The sequence below is a fragment of the Salvelinus fontinalis genome, unplaced genomic scaffold (genome assembly GCF_029448725.1).
Source record: "Salvelinus fontinalis isolate EN_2023a unplaced genomic scaffold, ASM2944872v1 scaffold_0170, whole genome shotgun sequence".
NCBI classification, from domain to species: domain Eukaryota; kingdom Metazoa; phylum Chordata; class Actinopteri; order Salmoniformes; family Salmonidae; genus Salvelinus; species Salvelinus fontinalis.
Window position 1 is genome coordinate 180,038 of NW_026600379.1, and position 15,659 is coordinate 195,696.

A 15,659-nucleotide genomic window follows, 5' to 3' on the forward strand; every position below is an offset into this window, starting at 1 on the left:
GTCAGCTGCTTCTTGACGAGGGGGCGGGGTCAGCTCCAATCACCAATTAGCCTGGTGTTGACCAATCAGCTGGTTGGGGAGTACTTCAGGAAGCCATCTCCTGAAACACACACACTAAAATACAAAACAGAACACAGAAACGTAACACGCCCACCACAAAAATTGCAAACATACAGTTTGTAATAACAAAAACCAACGCTTCCCCAGTTAGTAAACCCGTGATAGAGCGTCAGCAACCACATTCGCTGAGCCCTTCATATAGGCTATCTGTACATTATATCCTTGTACAATCAGAGCCCACCGCATAAGGCGGCGGTTCTGATTGTACATTTGCTTTAAGAACACTAAAGGATTATGGTCCGTGAAGACCATTACAGGCAAGGCACTGGATCCCACGTATACCTCAAAGAACTGTAAGGCTAGCAATAAAGCTAGCGTCTCTTGTTCAATTGTGGAGTACCTTGACTGACACGAGTTGAACTTACGGGAGAAGAAACTGACGGGCCGATCCACTCCGTCTTCATCTTCCTGTAAGAGAACCGCACCCACCCCCACTATACTAGCGTCAACCTCCAACTTAAAAGGTTTGTCAAAGTTGGGGGCGGCAAGCACTGGGGCACTACAAAGTAGCGCTTTAGCGGACTCAAACGCATGGTTACAGTCCTTGGACCACCTAAATGGTACCTTGGGACTAAGCAGAGATGAAAGGGGAGCTACTACCGTCGAGAAATTCTTACAGAATGTACGGTAGTACCCTACCATCCCTAGGAATCTGCGCAACTGGCGTCGAGTCGTGGGAGCAGGAAAAGCAACAATTGCCTCCACCTTGCCAGATACTGGGCGCACTTGACCTCGTCCCACTTGTTTCCCTAAATAAGTCACCGTAGCCTTCCCAAACTCACACTTGGCCAAATTGAGGGTTAAAGAAGCATTCTCCAACCGCTGAAACACACTTTTCAAAGTGGAGAGATGATCAGACCAAGTAGACGAATGTATCACCACATCATCAAGGTATGCAGTACAATTTGGTACATCTGCAAACACAATGTTAACTAGACGCTGAAAAGTAGCAGGTGCATTACACATGCCAAAGGGCATCACAGTGTATTGTACAAAGTTATCAGGCGTAACAAAAGCCGATATGTCAGAAGCTCTAGAGGTCAGAGGCACCTGCCAATAACCTTTTAACAAATCTAACTTACTAACGTAAGCAGCAGAGCCAATTCTATCAATGCAGTCATCTAATCGAGGTAGAGGAAAAGAATCAGACTTTGTAACTGCATTTACTCGACGATAGTCCGTGCATAAGCGGGACGTACCGTCAGGCTTAGGAACAAGAATACATGGGGAACTCCAGGAGCTGTTACTGGGTTTTGCCATGTCATTCTGTAATAAATAAGCTACCTCACTTTTCATTACCTCCCTTTTCTTTGCATTAACCCGGTACGGATGCTGACGTATAGGAGCAGCATTCCCTACATCCACGTCATGTTCCAAGATGGATGTGCGACTCGGAACGTCCTGAAACACACTGAGAAAACTGTTTATCAATAGGATAAGGTCCTTAGTTTGATCGTTATCCAAATGTTCCATTTGAGAGGGTAACTTCTTCAGCATCTCTGAATTACATAGGCGTTCACACTGCTGTAACGTATGGCGTAACTCCAACCCATCCTCCTTATCCTCCTCTAGGTCCCAGCCAGGCTTCAGCACCACCGCAGCCACACTGGAGACGGCGGGCTGGACCGGCTTACTTGAGGAGCTGTGTGGAGAGTCACGTACATAATATTCTTTTAGCATGTTAACATGACACACACGGGAAGAACGCCTTCGATCTGGGGTCTTTATCACATAGTTTGTGTCACTGAGTTTCTTTTCCACCAAATATGGTCCAGAAAAACGTGCTGACAGAGATGAGCCAGGAATTGGCAACAAAACTAAAACTTGATCCCCTGGTGCAAAAGAACGGCCAACAGCCTTTTTGTCATAATGCACCTTCATGCGTTTTTGCGAAGAGGAAAGAGACTTTTGGGCTAACGCACATGCGGCGTGCAGTCTCTCCCGCATTTTACTGACATAATCCAACACATTTTTAGGGGCGCTACTGGGTGTAGGAGATAAGATATGCTCCTTCAACACTTTCAGCGGACCCCTTGGGGTATGTCCAAACACAAGGTCAGCAGGGCTAAACCCTAAGGACTCTTGTATCGTTTCCCTAATAGCAAATAGGACAAAGGGCACCCCCTCATCCCAATCGGTACTGGTATCCATACAATACTTGCGTAGCATTGCCTTCAGCGTCTGATGCCAGCGTTCGAGAGCCCCTTGACTCTCTGGATGATACGGACTTGAGACCTGATGGGAAATACACAATGTCTTTAACACATTTGAGAACATTTTGGACATGAAGTTGGATCCCTGATCAGTTTGGATTACTTTAGGGAGTCCAAACGTAGAGAAGAACTTCACCAGTGCCTTCACCACAGTCTTAGCCGTAATAGTACGGAGAGGAATAGCCTCTGGGTATCGAGTAGCACTGCACATTATTGTTAATAGGAACTGGTTACCTGACCTGGTTTTCGGCAACGGACCTACACAATCAATTATCACTCTTTCAAACGGTTCCCCCACCACAGGAATCGGGTAGAGCGGTGCTCTAGGAACTGTTTGATTCGCTTTCCCAGTGAGTTGACATACGTGACATGTTTTACAAAATTGGACCACATCAGACTTCAAACCTGGCCCAAAAAAATGACGAAGGACCCGGTTATAAGTCTTTGTGATCCCCAAATGTCCAGACCACGCCTGGTCATGGGCGAGTGACAGCACCTGCTGTCGGAACGGTGTAGGAACAACCACTTGACACACTTCACTCCAGTCATTAACGGTGTCATGAGCTGCCCATTTACGCATCAAAACTCCTGCTTCCATTAAGTAGGCAGTCTCTCTAGTTTTAGCTTCTTCAATGGAAATTACCGAAGCAAAACACTTGCTAAGACTGGTGTCTCCTTTTTGACATTCAATCACCTTCTCAGGGGTGACAGACAAAAGAATGTCATGTAATTGGGGTGCGATTTCGCAGTCCCCTTCCTTAGTTTTTACAGGAGTAAAAACTGTCGGACTTGCAGAAGGAATACTCGGTGCATTGTCTTCTACTTCAACATTCTCAAAAATGGAACTAGCCAAATCCACCACATCTCCAAGCTTGCGAGATTGTGCCCTCGTTAACACACAAGCAGGAAAAACATGTGGAAATGCTTGAACCAATTTCTCATCTGCAATTTTGATTTCTGGGTTGTCTACTACCTCTAACACAGGAGTAACGTTACCACCAGCAATATCATTCCCTAATAGCAATGTGACTCCTTTTACTGGCAGTGTAGACACTACACCAACACGGAAACGTCCTGATACCAAGTCTGACACTAAGTGGACCCAGTGTAATGGTACAGGTACTGTTTTTGTCTCTATGCCCTGTAATATAACATGTGAGCCACAATACGTTTCAGGAGACCAGGGTAAAGCATCAGTAATAATTACTGACTGCGCCGCCCCGGTGTCTCGTAAGATTTTAATTGGCTTTTGATCAGCTTGTTCTCCAGTTAAGGAAACACAACCGGCAGAAATAAACGGAGCATAAACAGGATCCGGTTTCTCAAATGATGAATCAATACCTCGGACCAACTGACGAGCCAAAGACTTGACTAAACCCAAACTTTTCCTTTTTGGGGACAGTGACTGGGACTGTTTCTGTTTATTTTTCAAAACTGGGCAGTCCGCAATCACGTGACCCTTTTGGTGACAGTAAAAACATTCACGGATTTCATGAAAAGACTTGTCAGAGGAAAAACGACCTGAATGAGGCACTGATGACGTAATCAGTCTACCTTCAAAACGAGGTGCACCAAAGACAGTCTTGTGTGTCAAAGCATACTCATCTGCCAACACTGCTGCCTGGGCCAATGTCACCACTTTCTGTTCATTTAAATGAACTACAATTCTATCAGGGAGGTTGCTTTTAAAATCCTCCAATAGCATCAACTCCCGAATATCAGCAAAGGTGTTAGCTTTGCTGGCTGAACACCATCGATTAAACAGAGACTCTTTGTCCCTAGCAAACTCAACAAAAGTACGGTGAGAGGGTTTCTTGTGGTTCCTGAAGCGCTGTCTATAAGCTTCAGGCACCAACTCATAAGCCCGCAACACGGTAGTTTTAACTGTTTCGTAATGTAAACTGTCTTCCAGCGAGAGAGCAGCTACTACTTCCTGGGCTTTCCCAGACAATTTACATTGCAACAGGAGCGGCCAAACCTCGAGTGGCCAATGTAGCGCAGCGGCCACACGCTCAAACGCAGAGAAATAGGAATCCACTTCCGACTCTCGGAATGGTGGGACTAAAGCTATATTTTTACTTACATCAAAGTGGGCTTGATGCTGAGCAGCTTTTGGAGTCGTACCGGAGCCAGCTTCTATCTCCAGTTGTCGGATCCTCACCTCCTTGTCGGCTTCTATTTTCCTAATTTCAAGGTCAAAATGCATTTGTCTCTCTTTATCTTTTTGCTCCATTTCTAACCGGGCCAGCCTCACCTTTAGCCTAGCGGTCCCGTCTGAACGACCTGAAGCAGAAGATGAAGGATCGAATCGAGGCAATGTAAAGGGGGTACGAGCAACCCCTTCCTCCGCCCTGTCCTCCGACTTGGCATCAGAAGGTCTACCCGTCTCCTCTCCTTGCAAAGAGAGAATTCTTTCTCTCACTAAACCCTCCCTGACTAGCACCAAAAGCTCAGCCTTTAGGGCTTTCTCAGGGATAACAAATCCATAATGGTCAGCTATAGCTATAAGGTCTATTTTTCGAAACCTCACCAAATGATCAATAGAGGGCGCTTCAATGAACTTGGAGATGGCTGAGGCAGCCATCTTGTACACAGCAATTTACTGAACACACAAACTAAACAAGTCATCCAAACTCACAACCTACCATCACACCTCAATCACTAACCACAGAGAGCTCAGTGCAGCAGGGTCCGGTGGGTTTAAAGGAATCCCGGATGAGCCCCCATTATGTTACGCACGCCTCTGAGAAGAGGGAACGCAACTCCCTGCTACAACTCAACTCTCTGAAGTGCAAGAGGTATGGACTGTAGGTGCGAGTAAGGATGACACAAAAGCAGAATTTACCGTTTACTAGAATTTATTTTCTTACACGGTAATATGGGGAAAAGGGGCTGGACGGAACCAAAGCAAAGAAAGTAAATATCAAAGTTCCCCCTCTCCTATCTAACCTGCCTACCCACTTAACTTACCTAACTTAACACCGCCTGGTGCCTTAACCAAAATACAGGGGGTGGTCCGCCCAGGTCTTACCTAGTGTGCCTAGACAGTAAATATACTACGGGTATATGTATGCCCTCGGGCCTCTTGCCTAAGCACTCCCAAAGTGCCTTCTCCTTCCCCCCCTGGGAACAAACGAAACAGAGTAATTATTAACGATTTCACAAACACTCACAAACACAGGACATAGCAAAACTGCTACCAACAACAACAGTACATACCACACTTTCTGATACACAACAAACACTATATCACAATCTAATTTTTCTCTCAATCTCCAAATCTCTACTCCTTATCTCTACTCCTTATCTCCTCTCCTCTCCTCTCCTCTCGTCTCGTCTCGTCTCGTCTCGTCTCGTCTCGTCTCGTCTCGTCTCGTCTCGTCTCGTCTCGTCTCGTCTCGTCTCGTCTCGTCTCGTCTCGTCTCGTCTCGTCTCGTCTCGTCTCGTCTCGTCTCGTCTCGTCTCGTCTCGTCTCGTCTCGTCTCGTCTCGTCTCGTCTCGTCTCGTCTCGTCTCGTCTCCTCTCCTCTCCTCTCCTCTCCTCTCCTCTCCTCTCCTCTCCTCTCTCCTGGGCAGAACACTGGCTTTTATCTTCAGGTGGCAATGGTGATTAGAGTCAGCTGCTTCTTGACGAGGGGGCGGGGTCAGCTCCAATCACCAATTAGCCTGGTGTTGACCAATCAGCTCGTTGGGGAGTACTTCAGGAAGCCATCTCCTGAAACACACACACTAAAATACAAAACAGAACACAGAAACGTAACAAGTGGTTAGAGTGTAGAGGTGGCAGGTAGTCTAGTGGTTAGAGTGTAGAGGTGGCAGGTAGTCTAGTGGTTAGAGTGTAGAGGTGGTAGGTAGTCTAGTGGTTAGAGTGTAGAGGTGGCAGGTAGTCTAGTGGTTAGAGTGTAGAGGTGGCAGGTAGTCTAGTGGTTAGAGTGTAGAGGTGGCAGGTAGTCTAGTGGTTAGAGTGTAGAGGTGGCAGGTAGTCTAGTGGTTAGAGTGTAGAGGTGGCAGGTAGTCTAGTGGTTAGAGTGTATAGGTGGCAGGTAGTCTAGTGGTTAGAGTGTAGAGGTGGCAGGTAGTCTAGTGGTTAGAGTGTAGAGGTGGCAGGTAGTCTAGTGGTTAGAGTGTAGAGGTGGCAGGTAGTCTAGTGGTTAGAGTGTAGAGGTGGCAGGTAGTCTAGTGGTTAGAGTGTAGAGGTGGCAGGTAGTCTAGTGGTTAGAGTGTAGAGGTGTCAGGTAGTCTAGTGGTTAGAGTGTAGAGGTGGCAGGTAGTCTAGTGGTTAGAGTGTAGAGGTGGCAGGTAGTCTAGTGGTTAGAGTGTAGAGGAGGTAGGTAGTCTAGTGGTTAGAGTGTAGAGGTGGCAGGTAGTCTAGTGGTTAGAGTGTAGAGGTGGCAGGTAGTCTAGTGGTTAGAGCGTTGGACTAATAACTTGAAACAACATCAAATCCCTGAGCTGACAAGGTAAAAATCTGCCGTTCTGCCCCTGAACAAGGCAATTATTCCTGTGTAAATAACTGACTTGCCTATTAAAAACTTGTTGGTGACTGTCTGATAAACAAAGAATTAAAGATACAGTAGGAACTAAATCTGTTTGAATATGAGAGAATTCAAATGAAATGGATCCACAAATATGAACACAAACCTTGAGTATATCGATATGTTAACCCAGATTCTCCAAATGTATCACCATTTTCTAAAGTCAAACACTATTATCATTCTGAATGGCCTTTTATGAGTTCAAAGTTCAGTCTCAACCCCTTGATACATGTAGGCCTACCATAAAAACTATAATCATTCACATAGCAACATAATATCATATTGTAAAGGGACTTCCTCAGGATTGTAGACCTTCCTCTCTATGGGTCCTATGTCACATTACTATACTATTGATCTACTGGACTAATAAAGCTTGATAGCTCATTGAAGAGTGATTCTCCACAGAGGCAGCTGGGGATGAGTCAGCAGAAGGTCCAGCAGAGATTCCAGGAGAGAGAGAAGGAGCTGAAGGAGCTCCAACAGGCTGTGGAGTCTTTCAAGGTGAGTATTGTTGACCAGAGGAGACACACCATTTCACTTCTCTCCTCCAGTCAGAGAGAGAGAGAGGGGTCCCTCTCCAATCCCACTGTTGGGAACAGGCTGTCTGGACCCCTTTCAGAGAAATGACTGTTTAATGTAACTGACGGGATATGAACCCAGGTCTACCGTGGGAGAAACCAACATCTTGACCGTTACACCAAGAGGACATTCCCTATTGGACCGACACTGATTTAGAAGTAGCAGGCGGGGCTACCTCATCACATAACCATGAGTAACCATGACTGACTCATGTCCCCTATACATTAACATGGAGCTCTCTCTCTCTCTATTCTATTCAAAGATCTTTATTGGCATGGGAAACATATCTTTACTATGCCAAAGCAAGTGAAGTAGATAATAAACAATCATGAATGAACAGTAAACATTACACAGCATTTATTTTCAAAAGAACAGACATTTCAAATGTTATAATTCAAGTGCAAACAGAGCGAGTCGTGCGCCAGACTGAGTTCTGGAGGTGAAATGGAAATGAATGAGGGAGAGTTAAGTGAGGTAGAAGGTGTGGTGAAGAGTTCAGAACCAGAGAAGTATTTGGTCATACGAGATTTGACTTCAGAAGAGTTCCAGGGTGTGTTGAGTGGTGGTGTCCCGTCCTCCCAGGTCGTTGGCATGGTGCAGGAGCAGATAGGGTCAAAGTAGTGGAACGGGGTAGTGGGTTTTTAATGAGTGTAGGGTTAGTTGGCATGGTGCAGGAGCAGATAGGGTCAAAGTAGTGGAATGGGGTAGTGGGTTTTTAATGAGTGTAGGGTTAGTTGGCATGGTGCAGGAGCAGATAGGGTCAAAGTAGTGGAATGGGGTAGTGGGTTTTTAATGAGTGTAGGGTTAGTTGGCATGGTGTTACTTCGTATTATCATAATTTCCCCTTTTCCCGTTTTGTATCACAAAGTAAAATAGATTTATATTATTGTCCAGTTGGGGGCGGTAATGCAACATATTGGATGCCAACCACCGTTAAACTCCAAAGAAGAAGAAACGTTATATTATGTCTATGTACAGTGTTGTAACTATGTCTCTCTCTCTCTCATTCCATCACTTTCGTGGTAGTTGGTTGTGTGGGTCTCTGGTTATGAATGGGGTGCTGACAGACAATCGTTGATGGATATTTATAGAGCTCTGATCAGGACAACAATTGATTACAGGTGTATAGTTTATGGAACAGCAGCAAAGACTTGTCTTCAGAAGCTGGACAGAATCCAGTATATAGCTTTAAGGATATATATTGGTGCATTTAAATCAACATCTGTATGTGTCTTACTAGTGGAGGCAGGTGAGATGCCTTTGGATATACGGCGTAATAAATTGTCATTAGCTTATTGGGTTGAAAGGCTGTGAGGTTGAGCATCCCACTGCTACTGTTCTAGATGACTGTTGGGAATATACTAGTAGACAAGGCAGTGGTTTTGGTTGGACAGTTGTAGGTATCAATGTTATTATGGAGAATTGAGAGAATGGGTGTAGTAGTGAGATTCTGCTGGGTCCCAACACATTCAGGTCTTGAAGAGATTAAATTGTAGACCAGTTATCTAAAAGAGCTTTGAAACAAGATATAATATATATTAATTAATGTTCCACTGGGTAGAGGTGAGGCCAAATGTAAGATCAGACACATTTTGATAGATGTGTGGCAGAAGAGATGGGACTCTGAGAACAAGGGACGGCATTTATATGTCCTCTAAAGGTCGGTGGACCAAGGATCAAAGGTCAGATTAGGAAGGAAGAGGTGGTGTTTACTCGATTGTGTTTAGGACATTGTACATTGAACTGGTCCTTACATCTGGTTGGCAGCATGTGAATGGTTTGTGTCTGGAGGGTATGGTCAATGAAACGGTGGAGCATGTGTTGTTATATTGTTGTAAGGATGTTGAAGAGATGGAAAGATTGAAGTGTAGGGTCATTGAGGTTGGACAGGGTTGGGGGGTTTGGAAGGGATTTGGGGGATGGGGGAGGGTCTATTAGAAGTTAGTAGGACTCTTTCTTATTTTCTCTGAAGTTCTGAGTTAGGTAGGAGGATTTAGAGTGGTGTAAACCGTGATTGAACACACTCAAGCACAGTAGGTGGCGCCATGCACCTTTAACGTTGGTTTGTGGACCGCCATTATATCATAGAAGAAGAAGTTGGTCTGTGAGGGTTTTGTGGTTCCTGAGGAGGGCTATTATTCTTTTTTATTTTGTTTTATTTCCCGTCAACCGTTCCATCGCATCTAAACCGTGTTACGGGGCGGGCACTAGGACCCGGGGGAGGCTGCTGCTGCAGAGGCTGCTGCACCGGTAGTGACGTCAGTCCTACTTGTAGCTCATTGTGGTCAACGTCAGCTGTGGCTCGAGACTGCTAGCTAACGGTTAACGGAGAGGAAAAGACTCTGACAGGACACATTCATGTAGATAGGCTATGATGGCAATTTGTGGTAAGTTACAATAGAGAGAGAGACTTTTCACTACTATAGACTTTGGTCATAATCAAAGCTTTGTTAACCAATACGTTTTTATGTGAGACTGCCGGTAAGTTACAGTGTAACAGACGTTGTTAGCTAGCTAACGGTAACGTTAACGGTGTCTTAAATTCAACATAAGTTATGTGGCGATGATATCTAGGTAACGTTGTATATAATGTAGTTTTACTATCTGTGCCAGGCTATAAATGACACAGAGGATATCTAGTTAACTTTGTATTTAATGTAGTTTTACTATCTGTACCAGGCTATAAATGACACAAATTATATCTAGATAACGTTGTATTTAATGTAGTTTTACTATCTGTACCAGGCTATAAATGACACAGATGATATCTAGTTAACTTTGTATTTAAGTTTACATGTGAGTCATTTAGCAGACACTCTTATCCAGAGCCACTAGGGTTAAGTGCCTAAATCTGCCTAAAAAAGGCGATTTACAGATTTTTCACCTCGTCTGCTACTTAACACCAAGCGGTCCAGGAGGGGAGACAAGTTGTTATTTTCCAGTTCCGTCCTAAGAACAGGTTTTAGTGGTCAAATAAAAATGGAGACATTTTTTGGTGCCATTTAGGGGAAATGTAATTCTAAGGATCATTCCAGTCAGAAGAGGCTCTGTGAAGGTTCGTTTCAATTCATTTGCTATGGCCTCGCTAGTGTTCCAGCTCAGACAACGTTCTTTGGCCGTTTGGACTCGTTCTATTGTCCAGCCTACTAGGACTCAGGGGGCAGAGGCAGGACCAAGAGGTGTTCTGTACCTGTCTGTCCAGGAGGGAGGAGAGTAGAGCAGGACCAAGAGGTGTTCTGTACCTGTCTGTCCAGGAGGGAGGAGAGTAGAGCAGGACCAAGAGGTGTTCTGTACCTGTCTGTCCAGGAGGGGGGAGAGTAGAGCAGGACCAAGAGGTGTTCTGTACCTGTCTGTCCAGGAGGGGGGAGAGTAGAGCAGGACCAAGAGGTGTTCTGTACCTGTCTGTCCAGGAGGGAGGAGAGTAGAGCAGGACCAAGAGGTGTTCTGTACCTGTCTGTCCAGGAGGGAGGAGAGTAGAGCAGGACCAAGAGGTGTTCTGTACCTGCCTGTCCAGGAGGGAGGAGAGTAGAGCAGGACCAAGAGGTGTTCTGTACCTGTCTGTCCAGGAGGGAGGAGAGTAGAGCAGGACCAAGAGGTGTTCTGTACCTGTCTGTCCAGGAGGGGGGATAGTAGAGCAGGACCAAGAGGTGTTCTGTACCTGTCTGTCCAGGAGGGGGGACAAGGTCTGGTGGACCTGGAGAACAGGGTGGCAGAGTTCTGACTCAATGAGGTGCAGAGAGGATACTGTACCTACTGTCTCTCTCTCTCTCTCTCTCTCTCTCTCTCTCTCTCTCTCTCTCTGTCTCTCTGTCTCTCTCTCTCTCTCTCTCTCTCTCTCTCTCTCTCTCTCTCTCTCTCTCTCTCTCTCTCTCTCTCTCTCTCTCTCTCTCTCTCTCTCTCTCTCTCTCTCTCTCTCTCTGTGTGACTCTTTCTCTGTCTCTCTCTCTCTCTCTCTCTGTCTCTGTCTTTCTCTCTGTGACTCTCTCTCTCTCTCTCTCTCTCTCTCTCTCTCTCTCTCTCTCTCTCTCTCTCTCTCTCTCTCTGTGTGACTCTTTCTCTGTCTCTCTCTCTCTCTCTCTCTGTCTGTCTGTCTGTCTCTCTCTCTCTCTCTCTCTCTCTCTCTCTCTCTGTCTCTGTCTCTGTCTCTCTCTGTCTCTCTGTCTCTCTGTCTCTCTCTCTCTCTCTGTCTCTCTCTCTCTCTCTGTCTCTCTCTCTCTCTCTCAACAGCGCTCTGCACAGTCAGCAGTGGAGGACAGTGATCAGATCTTTACTGAGCTGATCCGCTCCATTGAGAGAAGGAGCTCTGAGGTGAAGGAGCTGATCAGAGCCCAAGAGAAGGCTCAAGTGAGTCAAGCTGAAGGACTCCTGGAGCAACTGAAGCAGGAGATAGCTGAGCTGAGGAAGAGAAGCACTGAGCTGGAGCAGCTCTCACACACAGAGGATCACATCCATTTCCTCCAGGTAACTAAACTGTCTTGTCACATGTGATATGAAATTAACTTCATGTGAAACTATTCATCTACATCATTATGTTGTCCTGTCTATCTTTCTGTCTCTCTCTCTCTCTGTCTGTCTCTCTCTCTGTCTCTCCAGAGTTATCAGTCTCTCTCCAGTATCAGTGTATCTTCAGACTTACCCAGCATCGTTGTCCGTCCTCTTCAGTACTTTGGAGATGTGAGTAAGACTGTGTCTGAACTGAGAGAGAAACTAGAAGACTTCCTTAAAGGAGAATGGACCAAGATCTCCACTACAGGTGTGTTGAAAACAATAAGAACATCAACTTTAGACCATTGAAAGTTCCCTACTAGTCATATACATGTGGAATATGGTCCGATGATAACATTCCCTCTCTCTGTCAATGTGTTTGTGTGTCTGTAGTGAATATAGTGGATGTTGTACTGCCTCCAGAGCCCAAGACCAGAGAACAGTTGTTACAATGTGAGTCTCTTTATTGTGAAGTAACTAACAGTCTCTTTTTACTGACACTCCTAACAATCCCTCTAGAAATATATAGCAATAGTAGATCTAATCAAAGACTGGGTATCTATCTGACTCCTCATATGTCTCTGATTTGATCTCTGCTGTGCTCTAATCAAAGACAGGGTAGATACAGTATCTGACTCAACTTATTGTTCTGACTCCCCTCATTGGTCTCTGCTCTGCTCTTCTCCCAGATTCCTGTCAGCTCACACTGGACCCTAACACAGCAAACACACTCCTCTCTCTGTCTAAAGGGAACAGAAAGGTGACCTATACAGACCAAGTCCAACGATATCCTGACCATCCAGACAGATTCACCAACAACTACTGTCGGGTTCTGTGTAGAGAGGGTCTGTCTGGACGCTGTTACTGGGAGGTGGAGTGGACTGGTAATGTTTATACAGCAGTCTCATATAAAGACATCAGCAGAACAGGGAGAGATAGTGGATTTGGACACAATAACAAGTCCTGGAGTTTAAGGTGCTCTAGAGGTGGTTATTGTTTCAGACACAATAATGTTGAGACTAAAGTATCAGGCCCTCAGTCCTCCAGAGTAGGAGTGTACCTGGATCACAAGGCAGGTACTCTGTCCTTCTACAGTGTCTCTTACACAATGACCCTCCTCCACAGAGTCCAGACAACATTCACTCAGACCCTCTATCCTGGGTTTTATCTCTCTGGTAATTTGTGTAACTCTACTGTTAAGCTGGTTAAACTGTAGTAGGGCCCACATAGATACTAGTCATGCTGGTGTAGTCTATAGCTGAGCTGGTTAAACTGTAGTAGGGTCCACATAGATACTAGTCATGCTGGTGTAGTCTATAGCTGAGCTGGTTAAACTGTAGTAGGGTCCACATAGATACTAGTCATGCTGGTGTAGTCTATAGCTGAGCTGGTTAAACTGTAGTAGGGTCCACATAGATACTAGTCATGCTGGTGTAGTCTATAGCTGAGCTGGTTAAACTGTAGTAGGGTCCACATAGATACTAGTCATGCTGGTGTAGTCTATAGCTGAGCTGGTTAAACTGTAGTAGGGTCCACATAGATACTAGTCATGCTGGTGTAGTCTACAGCTGAGCTGGTTAAACTGTAGTAGGGTCCACATAGATACTAGTCATGCTGGTGTAGTCTATAGCTGAGCTGGTTAAACTGTAGTAGGGTCCACATAGATACTAGTCATGCTGGTGTAGTCTACAGCTGAGCTGGTTAAACTGTAGTAGGGTCCACATAGATACTAGTGATGCTGGTGTAGTCTATAGCTGAGCTGGTTAAACTGTAGTAGGGTCCACATAGATACTAGTCATGCTGGTGTAGTCTATAGCTGAGCTGGTTAAACTGTAGTAGGGTCCACATAGATACTAGTCATGCTGGTGTAGTCTATAGCTGAGCTGGTTAAACTGTAGTAGGGTCCACATAGACGTCACTAGTCATGCTGGTGTAGTCTATAGCTGAGCTGGTTAAACTGTAGTAGGGTCCAATTGCAATGTTTTAATCTTGTACATTTCCATGAATCATGATGTCTGGTGTTGATGTATATTGGTTGTCATTCAGAACCATTGATATGTTTTCTCCAGTTGGTTCTCTGTCTCTATGTAATTCTCCTCAGTATCATTGATCAGCTTGTTGGTCCTAATTGATGTGTTCTCTGTCACCTGGAGCTGCATGGAAAATGGTCCAGGAACTAAAGGACAATTCAGGACTAGTCAGCCCACTACAAGCTGGTATCACTTACTTTCTACTAAACTATATGGACTGGTTTCCCAGACACAGATTAATCCTAGTCCTGGACTAAAAAGTATGTTCAATGTAGATGTCCAGGAAACCGTCCCTAAATGTGTCATCTTTCATCCTCCCATACTGCTCAGTCCAGCAACATTAAACCTGTCCAGCAGGTGGTGCTATTGACCAAACAATAAAACCAGCAGATATCTTGACTTGCCACTCAGTATATCAGTAATGTTCAGAATAGTACTTTCATATCATTGGAGATTGATGGTCTTTTTAATCCACTATCCAGAGTCAGGAACAGATGAAGTTAGGTCTGCTACTGTTCAGTGATTAAATATGATTTATGGTGATGGGAAATAATAAAAAACACTAAACTTCATCTAGTAATAGTTTTCCTTTGTTATTTATTCCAAGGTGTGTCTTTAACTTGTAAATGTATTGTGTGGAGGTGAGCTAGTGGTGTGGCTGATAGAATAGAATGAAAAGGGAGGAGGGGAGGAAGAGGGGAGGAGTGAAGGGCTGTTCAAGAAACCAGATGAGGAAGAGGAAGATGTTCAGGGGAATTACTGTCTCTGTTCCAAATGGTTCCCTATTCCCTACGTAGTGCACTATGGTGCTTCTGACCAGGTCTAAAGTAGTGTTCTACGTAGGGAATAGGGTGTAGATTTATTACAATATCATGCTTTAGTGTTTGGCACAACAATATATTAGATCTCCACCCCCCACTTCCTGTCTGTCATCCCCCAGTTCTGTTAAGACTTCCTTTCATTGAACTGGGCCTCATTCTAAATGGTCACTTTGTATTGATAGTCCATACTGGGCTTTACTGTGGTTCTACATACAGTATCTGTATTGATAGTCCATACTGGGCTTTACTATGGTTCTACATACAGTATCTGTATTGATGAGGGCCTCATCATCCGGCTGCAGAAAGAAAGCCAGGGACTGCAGTGTGCTCCAGTCTCCAGCAGGGGGCAGTAAAACCCTATGGACCTGAAAGGGACTGCAGTGTGCTCCAGTCTCCAGCAGGGGGCAGTAAAACCCTATGGACCTGAAAGGGACTGCAGTGTGCTCCAGTCTCCAGCAGGGGGCAGTAAAACCCTATGGACCTGAAAGGGACTGCAGTGTGCTCCAGTCTCCAGCAGGGGGCAGTAAAACCCTATGGACCTGAAAGGGACTGCAGTGTGCTCCAGTCTCCAGCAGGGGGCAGTAAAACCCTATGGACCTGAAAGGGACTGCAGTGTGCTCCAGTCTCCAGCAGGGGGCAGTAAAACCCCATGGACCTGAAAGGGACTGCAGTGTGCTCCAGTCTCCAGCAGGGGGCAGTAAAACCCTATGGACCTGAAAGGGACTGCAGTGTGCTCCAGTCTCCAGCAGGGGGCAGTAAAACCCTATGGACCTGAAAGGTAAAGTGAGGAGTAAAAATCAAAGGTGAATTTACATTGATGTTTCCACGGAGACCTGAATCATATCCACGAGGCACCAAACTGAAGAAAATGAACTGA

The 15,659-nt window shown here is 45.3% G+C and overlaps 1 protein-coding gene across 1 annotated transcript; it reads left to right on the plus strand.

Moving 5' to 3' along the window:
- Positions 1-7,142: 7,142 nt before the first annotated feature.
- On the plus strand, positions 7,143-13,246 carry LOC129844073 (tripartite motif-containing protein 16-like). Its single transcript, XM_055912440.1, has 5 exons — positions 7,143-7,368; positions 11,674-11,907; positions 12,040-12,199; positions 12,325-12,384; positions 12,621-13,246. Exons 1-5 carry the CDS (start codon positions 7,285-7,287, stop codon positions 13,145-13,147), a joined length of 1,065 nt encoding a protein of 354 aa, XP_055768415.1. The 5' UTR covers positions 7,143-7,284; the 3' UTR covers positions 13,148-13,246.
- The last annotated feature ends 2,413 nt before the right edge of the window (positions 13,247-15,659 follow it).